General features: G+C 27.6%; 1 protein-coding gene across 1 annotated transcript; it reads left to right on the top strand.

The window, feature by feature from the left end:
- Positions 1 to 8226: 8226 nt before the first annotated feature.
- On the top strand, positions 8227 to 11574 carry LOC107485329 (uncharacterized). Its single transcript, XM_052260640.1, has 3 exons — positions 8227 to 8657; positions 9195 to 9553; positions 11326 to 11574. The coding sequence occupies exons 1-3, from the start codon at positions 8227 to 8229 to the stop codon at positions 11484 to 11486; spliced, it is 951 nt and encodes a 316-aa protein (XP_052116600.1). The 3' UTR covers positions 11487 to 11574.
- The last annotated feature ends 100 nt before the right edge of the window (positions 11575 to 11674 follow it).

Genomic DNA, 11674 nt, shown 5'->3' with positions numbered 1-11674 from the left:
TTCAAACCTCAATAAATTTAACCTGTCTTGATAACCTGAACCTCCCAACATTGAAAAATTGAGCTGCCCCAGATTGTAAAATAAGTCATGCATTTCATTGTTGGGTAAAAGAACTTGAGTACAAAGAAAAGCCCGACTTACACTCTGAATGCTCTTTATCATTATCTAGGCTTCTTTTCAAATAAATATTTGAAATATTTTATTTATTGGTATAAGTAATTTGAACACAACTTATATTTTTGTGTTTTATTATTTATCTCATTTACCGTGTAAACAAATTAATTATGAGTATATTTTGCTTACGGTAACAATTTTAAACAAATAAAATAGGTGCACCCGTGATGCATGAGAGTTGATATACTCCACATATCTCGTTTATATTCAATTTCTCATAATTAATTTATTTACACTGTAAAAGAGATATAAGTATTTGTAAGAAGAAAAATATAATTTTTATAAATATAAAAATATAATTTTTTAAAATAATAAAAAAATATTAATAATTTGATTTGGATCGATTTAAAAAACAAAAATCAATATATTTTGTTACTATTTAGATCGATATGATATTAATATTATTTGAACTTTGAAATAGTTAGTGTTTCAATACAATCTAATTTTAAATAATGGTATCAATTTGAATTTTCTTTAATCCAACTATTCAACTAAAATATTTAAAATATTTGTTAATATCTCATTCGATCTAAATAATAATAAAATATATGTTTACGGTGTAAACGAGATATGTGGAATACATCAACTCTCATATTTTATTTATTTAAAATTTGTGACTTATGATATACTCATAATTAATTCGTCAAAAATGCTATTTATACACTAAAATCAGCTATTATATATTTTTGTATTTGGAGGAAACTCAGTTGTCTTCATGTGAAGTTGATATTTAAAAATCGTTAGATAATTTGACAAGTTTGACTAAATCATCATCTAACAGTTATCAATTATCAACTTTATATGAATACAACTGCATGTGAATCTTTATCTTTAATTTGTATTTATACGTATAAAAGTCTAATACAAATTAGGCACTCGCTCATTTTATACGGTCACATGTCTCCCATTCTCTTTCATATCTCGCCGCCTTCCTCGAACCCTCGTTTCCTCTCTTCATCGACCACCATCATTTTGAAGGATTATCATGTGTTTATAACACGTAGCAGAAAAAAAGAAAGTAACCCTAAAAATCTATTTTGTGTTTAAATTTTATTCCAATAATAAATATATAGTAGATCAGATCTAAATACCTATGTACGCTAGTAAAAATTACTTTCTCCTTCAATGGTATGAAGGCGCTATGTATATCCACACCGAGATCAACCTTTGTTGTCAACTCCTTGACTAATGGACATCTGATCTAAATTGAGAAAGCTCTTGCAACTCTTTGCACGCCATAAAATCCTTCTCCAAAAATTAGGCTCACATACGATTATGTATGTAGAGGTAAAGGAATAAAATTCTTGTGTTTTATTCTCGTCTATTTCCTGTACTCTTGACATACATATATATAGTATGAGATTTGTTATTGATTTTAAATTTGAATTTCAATTCAAATTTAAATCATATTTTGAAATTCTAAATCTGAATAATCCTTCAAATTTATGAATCATATCATAACTCAATTTAAAACAAAATCAATTAGGATCTCATCCAAATTTAGAAATAGAATAATTAATTATTCTCATATCTCATTTAATATTCTCAATTATCATACTATTATTATATTCTTGGTGCTAGCAAAGAATATAATAATATTCTATTTTGAATTAATATAATTATTTATTTGATCAAATCAAAATAATAATTAAATAATTCTATAGCAAAGATTAGAACACTCGTTAGTGTGTGACTTCATAGGTTCAATACTAAGCGGGTAGTACATTAGTCATACTAAATTTACTAATCAAGGTTGGCGTCTAGCAACACTGCTCAACAACCCGATAGTATGAAGTAATATATTTTTACTAAGAACCTTAGATGAACAAAGTGTAATTCCTTCCATCTTTCCAGCTCTTGGTTAACCCTTAGAGTATGGTTTAATTGTCAAACTCTAACTTGTTACTATTATTATAATGAACTTTGAATGACCTAAAAAACTCATTTCTTCATTCATTCAATTCCCTTGGCCAAGGTTTTATTCATCTCAGTCATTATAATTATAGAGCTCAAACTCTTTACCGAGAGTTGACGGATTCTTTATTGACTAATCATTAATTCTACAAGTATTTAAATCATACCCAATATCCATTCAACTAGCACCCTAGGGTATTAGGTGTCCGGAATCAAAGTATAATAAATATATTGTTAATTACTATGATAGTCGCAGGTCAAAGAAAACTCTATTATTATATTTATCTTGAAAATATCCTATTGACAAATATGCGGTATTTATAATCATTAGAAATTCTCAGAGTGAGTCAGTTCAATGGTTATATCTCTATATGCACAATCTATATATATATAATTTAATAAATGTGATCTATTAATCTTCATCCAATGAAGACCATTATGTATATATTGATCTTTGCGGATTATAATGTCCTTTTTAATAATCCTATGACCAAGAACAATTTAGATTAAATTATAAAAGATTTATCTCTCAATATTATGATCACTATCACAATAATAAATTTCTAAATTTAATCATGAACCTTATTATATTAACATTTTAATATAATAACAATAACAAATTATTTGACATGTAATTAATTGAATTGTGGTCATACTATTTATTCCCAACACATCCTTGTGTCATCGCCATGTTGGAGCTGGTCGTTCTTTTTTTTCGTCGGCTCCTGGTCTTTTTGCTCCTTGGCCACTTTCCACCTCAATTTTCTCCATGCTGGATCACCTCCTTTTTCGCCTCTGTTCACCTGGTTTTAGATATGGTTCGCTGAGTTCCCTTGATCCTTCCTCTTTCGTCGTCACTCCTTTTTCGTGGCAGGAGATTCTAGCTTGCGAAGCTCCTTGCTGGTCAGTGATCCATCACTGTTTCTATTTTTATTTGAGTATTATATCCAGTGTGATAATACATGACATGATTAATCAGCGTAAAACCAAACTCCTTGCATGTTCAACAATTTCATCATTTCAAATATCAATTTCATACATATACACACATTAAGTAGAATCATTAAGCACATACCTACTATCTCATATGTGCCATGGCATAAGGAAGACCGAGAACTTCAGCACCAACCATCGCTAAAAATAGTGTAATACAATCTATATATGATCATATGGCTAAAAGCATTAGCTCGATACAAAAAAATAAAAAATAAAAAAATGAAAGAATGACCCTCCAATACTAACATGGGATGACACTCCAAATTCTGGAAAAATAACAATAGGCATAAAAATAAAATATGAACATTGTAATAAAAAAAAATTAAGGTATCAAAATATTGAAAAATATTGTTTTTAAAAGGGTAAAAGAAATTATTCTAAAAAAATTCCATTTTGTATTTATAAGTTATAATAAAACACACTCGAAATCATATTTTAAAATTCGATTATAATCAAATATGCTCAAAGTTGTAATTAAATTCAAACATATAAATCAAAATTAAAAAATCATATTATAATCAAACACAATTTCAAATTATACTTTAAAATTCGCTTATAATCAAACACGCTTAGGATAAGAATTAAACTCAATAATCCAAATCAAAGTTCACAAATCAAATTATAATCAAACTTGTTTCAAATCATAATTCAAAATCTAACTATAACCAAATACTAAAACCTAAATCAAAGTAATCTAATGTATGTTGATATGAAAAACAAGATTTGGCCAAATTTATTTATGAGTCAAAAATTAAAATCACAAGAAAGAAAGGCATATCTTAGTTCAAACATTTTTACAAGCGTATGGTGTTCAAGTGCAATGGAACGCTCATAATAACCACTTTTACAACAAACGTATCAACTATGGTAATAATCAAACTCAATACAAATCAAAGTTCATGACCAGATTATAATCAAACATTGCTAAAGATAATAACCAATCACACTTGGGATATGGAAATTACAATAGATATAAGTGGTTTTCACAATTCAATAGCTACATGTATATGACAAAATTTTCTACCGCTCTCCCTTAGTAACGAAATGCATATGGAAGCTCATAATGACTCAGTAACCATTACATTATGAAGAAGGAATCAGAAATAATATAAACAACCAGACGCTTTAAGATTATTAAAATTGGTTTTGCTAGGTAGAGAATGATCTTTGTGAATAATGTAAATAATAGGCTCTAGAATTGGTCTAATAAAATAAAAAAATATTCCACCCCTAAATTACCTCTTAAATTCTAATATTAGGATAACCATCTACATACCTAATTAATTGAATATTTAGTCATTGATTAACTGTGCATGAGTAAATCGAATTAAAAGGAATAACCATCCAATTAAGAATCAACATAACCATCTGCATATCTATTGAATTAAACATCCGGCAACCGACATATGTTACTAGCAACTACTTAATCAAATCAGCCACATAAGTATTAGACTAACTATCTACATACCTAATGAACTGAACATTTGACTTATTATTCATTAGTGACTACGTGTGAATGAGAGAAATTGTCGTTGGTGAATGACAATAGAGCATCATAAAACAGTTCATTCAAGTTAAACTCTATTTACATGCATGTGATTAGGGGTGGCAATATGTACCCTATCCGCGGGTACCCAATTCGATCCCACCCGATCGGGTAGGGTTGTCAACCCAATCCACAGCGGGTAGGGTAGGGTACGGGTAGGGTTTTCTTGCGGGTTGGGTAGGGTGCGGGTTGAACCTTAACCCTACCCGACCAACCCGCACCCTATATATGTATATGTTATATACTTATATAAAAATATGTTCTAAGTGGATGTTGAACCAAAGACCTCTCACTAAATGCAAAAGATCCTTAGTTATTAAAAGAAGATCATTAATTGATAATTTAATAAACTTTTTTTTTCCATAAAAGTCAGTTCTATTTTAAATTATCATCAAGTTATCTAATAATATTGCATCTTTTTTTGTAACCCGCGGATAGGGTCGGGTACCCGCGGGTTAAGAGCGGGTAGGGTTAGGGTTGAGATATTCTCAATCCGCGAGTAGGATAGGGTTGAGTTTATATAAAAATCTCAACCCACGGGTAGGGTTAGGGTTGATTCCAAACCCTACCCTACCCCTACCTATTGCCACCCATACATGTGACGGTTATACAAGTATGAAAATGTAGCAACGTATGGCGTTAGACGTCTATGGCCTTACCGCGCACGGTGAGGCTGCGATAGGGCCTGCACGGCCAGCGACGGGTAGGCAACGGGAAAGAGGATGCACGGGACTGCTGCGGTGCGATCTCACATAGCAAGGAAGTGCAGCGGCACTGGGGTGACTCTGCGACCGGAGATCGCAAATAGAGATTGAGAGGTTAGTGTAGTATTGGAAATAACTGTATTTGTATTTATGTGAATTGTGATTTGGTTTAATTGCAAATCCATATTTTTCAAAATTTAAAATCTAAAATTAAAAATAATTAATTAATAATATGATTTATAATTTTAATTTTAAAATCTATTGCTTTTGATTCATCAAATCACGTGAAGCCAAATATTTATCCAACTTGAATCCTGCTTCTTTTGTCTCCTTCTAGATAGCCTTGCATTTTGCCATCCTCCAAGAGGTCCAAGCAAGTTTTTTTAAAACATTTATTCTTTTTTGTGATAAAAATTTAAAATATTTATTTAAACGATAATTATAGAAAGACAAAAAAAATAGTTAAAATTTACTTTATTTAATATTTATTAATTATTATAATAATTAATAAATAATAAATAAAATAAATTTTGGTTAATTTTAAATAAATTTTTTTTATTATCAAATATTTCTATTATTTAAAAAACAACTCTCTTTCTGCTTTGTTGTCATCTTTTTTGGACGAGGCATATACCCTCTTAAAAAGCCATAAACTGAAGACCAAAAATACAAAATGAAAAACCACTCCAAAAGAAAGGTATTATCTTGGAAAGATATTGAAAAATGGGCCATAGCCAATACGACCTTCTATTTTTTATTTAATTTGCAGTTAATTAATTAATTTGTTCACTTACCAATCAAAAACCTCCGACACAGTGCATCAATTTAGATGTTTTATTATTATCATCCATACAGCAAGAGTCCATGTGCTCTAAAAATGTTAAATATATATCTTTTACTAAATCAAGGTTAAAAACAATTATTATTTTGTGTTTGAATTTTTTAAAATTTGAATTTTATTTTAGAGAATAAAATGTGATTTTTTATCATTTATTTTATAGATAAGACTAAAAATAAATATAAAAAAAAATCATTCAAAGATAAAAGATCATATTTTATCCTCTAAAATATAAATTTAAAATTTAAAAGATCTAAATTCATTACTTTTACCAAACCATTTCTTTTTCTCTTAATGTTTGTTTATGTGTCATTAAATTGAAAAAAAATAATAATTTTTTTTATTTTTTAGCATGTTTAATAAATTTCTAATAAATAAAATAAAAATACTAAAAAATTATCTTTTTTGAGATGTTATAATTTATATATTTTTTTAAAAAATCTTTTTTTTAAAAAAATATTTTCATATAATAAATAAATAAAATAGTACTTTCATATCCTTATACTCAAATATATTGATAAATAAAAAATTTTTTTGCATGAAATATTCAAATATAAAATTATTTTTATTTTTAGATAAAATATTATTTTAGTTCTCAATGTTTAGAGTAAATTCTATTTTAATCCTTAACGTTTAAATCATCTTATTTTTATTCTAAAATATTTAAAAAGGCATCAATGTAATCTCACCTTTAAATTTCTCAGTTATACTTAATAGAGGTGATGACATGAAATATTTAAGGTGGCACTTATAGCCAAAATAACCGTTAAGATGATAAAAAAAAATTATAAATTAAAAATGTAAAAAATGGCAAAATCCTAACCTAAAATTTTTCTCTTTTCCATTGCCCCAAAATCCATCATGTTCCAAAGCAAAAGTTAGAGGTTATCTTTGAGATTCAATAGCATCCTAGTCTTCTCAATCATCTCGTGGCAATAACTCGGTTCGAAGGAGAAGAACCATTTGCTTGTGTAGTAAAAGACCAATGCTAAAAACTTTTTTGACGTCTAAAAATTTTGGACAAAAATTTTGGAATTGTGTCAAAACGATCAGGTAATAAACTAAAGTTAAATTACTGTCTATGATGTAAAATATGTGGATTAAAATTTGAATTAAAATTTTTAAACATGTTATTAGATTAAAATTTTTGAACATATAATTAAAATCAAGTTTTGGAGAGGAATGTGATTTCTTTTTCCGGTAGATCCTAAAGACACACAACTAGCAAGATCGAGGAGGGAAAAAAAATTGTTGAAAGAGAAATTCACAGTTATTGTCGTCCTTGTGATGATGTTGGGAAGTCGATCAAATTTTTAAAAAGTCTAGTAAGTGTCAGTTACATAAAATTTAAACGAAAATTTTAAATTTTAATAAGTTAATGTACAAAATCAACTCGTGATTCATAGAAATCAATTAAAAAATTAACGTGAATTACTATTATAAATTTTTTAGACTAAATTAAATTAATTATAATTTTATAGATCAATTTAAGTTGAATATCAAATTTTAGATGCCAAATTAAGTATTCACTCTACCTAAAACTTTTCTATTAGAACACCAATAATATTCTAATCAAGGACACCGACGATACTTAACTACATTGTTTACAATTACGTTATATTGTATACAATAAAATTTATCATTAAAATTAATTATTAATATAAATATATATTAAAATAGGAAATACATATAAAAAATGACCTAATACATGACGATTAATTTAATAGCTAATTTGGTACGAATAATATTTTTTATTTTCTTAATTAAGGATATAACTCTGTGCTTTTCTTTTTCCGATTAATAAGTAATTGACCTTGACTTAACTAAGCTACCCTTTTTTTTTAACCAAGGACGACAATGATGTATAATTGTGTGGTTTTTTAATTAATAAGTAATTATCACTTGACCTTGAATTAACGAATCCAGTTTTTTCCTTTGAGCCTGAGCATCAGTCTATATTATATATTATTATATATAACACTTATAGACTATCTATCTCAATATATCTTTACTTAATACAAACCAGAAACGTTGAAAAAAGAAGGCAGAATCATATGGAGACCATAGAAATCCCAAGTCTGGATTTTGGTTCGTCTGCTCCTTCTTCTTCTTCGTCTTTGTCATCGTCATCACTAGTATCACCACCCAGCAACAATATCACATGTATCGATCGTGAGCTTTACAAGGCTGCAGTTGAAGGAAATTTCAAGGAATTCATCAATGTCCAAAGCATTGAGTCTATCCTCACACCAAACAAAAACACGGTCCTTCACGTGCACTTAACATCCACAGAAACAACTCCAAGTCTACTTCCACTACCATTCCTCCTAAAGATTCAAATTAAATTTCAAAATCTAATCAGATACAAAAGTATCAAACAAGAACCCGTTTCAGAACGTTTCGTACAACAGATTTTAGACAAGTGTGAAGGTCTACTTCTGCTTCCCAACATCAAAGGAGAAACGCCCCTTCACTTGGCTGCTAGGTACGCAAGAGGACAATATCATTTATAAAATTTGATTATAAAGATAAATATGCAATTATTTCGTATTTTAATATGTATCCAAATCCCATAATTAATTAGTAACTATTTAAAGGCCTTATAGAGTCATTAGAATTTATAATTTTTTGTTAGTAATTAATTATCAATATTTAAAAGTGTGGATTAAAGTATATAGTTAAATTATTAGACTAAAAAAATTAAATTAATAATAAAAAATGATGACCAAAATTGATTAACGGGAGGATAAGTTGATTTGTGTTGAGAGAGCTATAAGAAGTTTTGTAATATGAAAAAGGAAAAAAAAATTGTAAAGTGCTAAAATAACATATTACTGATAATTAAATTTATAATAAATAATTTTATTATGTATGAATTTACTATTTTAATCTAAAAGTGATTTTTTTTTATTTTACCAACTTTGAACAATTCCAAATTAAACTAAAAATTATATAATTTATTTTTCCACATGCAGAAATTATTTTTCTTTCCAGTAACAAAATATTTTGGATCTCACTATAGGTACGGACACTTGGCTATAGTAAATTTACTAATAGAGCGTGCCAAAGGTTTGTTGCTTGAAATTGAAAGTGGAATTGGTGCAGAGAAAAGGCTTTTAAGAGCTGAAACCCAAGAGAATGATGCTGCGTTACACGAGGCAATACGCCATTGTCACTATGAAATAGTAGAAATCTTGCTACGTGAGGAACCTGAACTTTCAAATATTGCTAATAAAGCCAAAGAGACTCCACTTTTCTTGTCTTCAGAGAGGGGATATACGAAAATCGTGTCCAAGATATTGGAGCGAGTGGAATCACCTGCATATGAAGGACCCAATGGACGAACGGCACTGCATGCTGCGGTGATTAACGGTGATCTAGGTAATGCATCATACCCGTCTACATATATGTATATGATGAAAACTCGTGTGCAAATAATTTTATGTGGAGTTGATAGTTGAGAGACATTAAATGATTTGATAAATTTAATTAAATTGTCCTCTAACAGTTTTCAACTATCAATTTTATATAAAATTAATTATATCTGAATTTTCAGTATAATATATATATTATATAATGAAAAAGATTCTTCTCCCCAATAAATTCCTTTCAAAATTCTTCTTTTTGTATTAATATATAAAGAGAAAAAAAAACTAATCTTTTGCCATTTGATAATATAAAATAAAGAGAGAGAGGAGGTCTTTAATTGCAAAAGAGAAAATGTTATATAACACATTTTGCTCATCTAGGAATAATATATATTAATATTGGATTTATATAATACATACTATATAATTTAGGAAAATTATCACATGTTCCGCTTACTTTTATGGAACATGAAATTCCGATGTACGATCAGGTAGCGGATACAATTTTGTCTTTTAGTATATCTTTCAATGACAAAAAAATCCTTTTACTTAAAGAATTAAAGACAAAAAAAAGACAGTTAAATATTAATTTTTTGTGGTTTTTGTTTAATTGATTATTGCACCAGTTTTATTGGTTTTGATTTTTTTAATTTTTTTATTGGTATAATTTGATATATAATTAATGAATTTTGAACCAACTTAATTTGTTTTCTTATGTATAGTATAATTTTTTTATTAATATGATTATATGAAAATGATGAGCCACTGAAATTTGAAATTTGTATTATATTATAATTTTTTTATATTATGAAGCATTGAACTTAATTATGAAAATACCACAAGCAAAATAAATTTGTATTTTTGTAATAAATGATAAAATCAATATTATTTTAAAATGGATAAAATATATTTTTTGTCCCTCAAGTTTGACAAAAGTTTTAAAAATTCTCTAAGTTCATTTGTTTTAATTTTGTCCAAAAAATTTTTGATTTGTATCAAATATACCCCTGACGACTAATTTTTCAAAACATTTAAGGCCAATTCAACAATAATTTCATAATAGTAACCCTCAACACAAGCAAATCAAGCATAATTTTTATACATTATTGTTAGATTGGTCTTAAATTTTTTGAAAATTTAGCCGTCGAAGGTATATTTGATACAAATAAAAAATTTTTGGGACAAAATTGAAATAATTAAATAAAACTTAGGAGTATTTTTAAATTTTTTTACCAAACTTCAAAGACAAAAAATATACTTTATTTTTTAAAATTTTATTATAGAACTTCCAAAATTTATTATCTATAATTCTATATCACATTTTAAGCTAAAACTATTAGCAAAGGTATTAATACAAAATTTGTCAAACCATCTAATTTTGTAGGTGTCTAAAGAGGCATATTTATCATATTCTCATATTTATTTTTAATGGAAACCATACTATAATAAATAATTAGTCTTTACAAATATAGTATGCTTTTTAAGGATATTCAATCGTAATATAAAAAATAAAAATAAACTTAATAATAAATATATTTTTTATCTTTAAAAATATCTCTAATATTAATTTTATTTTTAATATTTTAAAAATGTTTTAATTATATTTTTAGAAGTTAACTTTATATAAACTCAAGTTTTGGCTTGTCCAAACAATAAATTAAGTTAGTATTGATACATTATTAAATTCTCTATTAGTATTGTCAATCTCTAAAGTTATAAGTAAAGGGCCCCGCTACACATACAAGCAAATAACGCATACAATCTTTACAAGTTGGCCCAACTCAGGTTTAATCCACGCGCACTCCCTCCCTTTAAATGGAGCGTCAATTTCATGCGCGTCACTCGAACGATTACGCTTCAAAAAAACCGCTCGTTATGGCTCACTCTTCCTCTTCTCCTTCAAAGATAACACAAATCCTCAAGTTTCGAGCAACATTCCAAACTGAAGAGACATTTGAACTCGTCGCGAATAATAGCAGAAACCATCAACAAAATATTATTCAAGGTACGTTATTGTTTTACTCATCTTGTACATTTTCCACATTTCTGTTTTTGATTTCGAAATCGAAGAACTATGTTTTACTGTTCTTCTATGTTCTTCTAGGTTTTATTGATCTTCTTGTTCTAAGAAATT

This window comes from Arachis duranensis, chromosome 4 (genome assembly GCF_000817695.3).
Source record: "Arachis duranensis cultivar V14167 chromosome 4, aradu.V14167.gnm2.J7QH, whole genome shotgun sequence".
In the NCBI taxonomy this organism is placed as follows: domain Eukaryota; kingdom Viridiplantae; phylum Streptophyta; class Magnoliopsida; order Fabales; family Fabaceae; genus Arachis; species Arachis duranensis.
Note: the sequence above shows the minus strand (reverse complement) of the source record. Positions and strands in the feature narration are given on the sequence as shown.

Coding starts and splice junctions, on each gene's coding strand:
- LOC107485329 (XM_052260640.1), top strand. CDS start 8,227: ATGGAGACCATAGAAATCCCAAGTCTGGATTTTGGTTCGTCTGCTCCT. Junction 8,658..9,194: donor CCCCTTCACTTGGCTGCTAG/GTACGCAAGAGG, acceptor ATCTCACTATAG/GTACGGACACTTGGCTATAG. Junction 9,554..11,325: donor GGTGATTAACGGTGATCTAG/GTAATGCATCAT, acceptor GGCCCAACTCAG/GTTTAATCCACGCGCACTCC.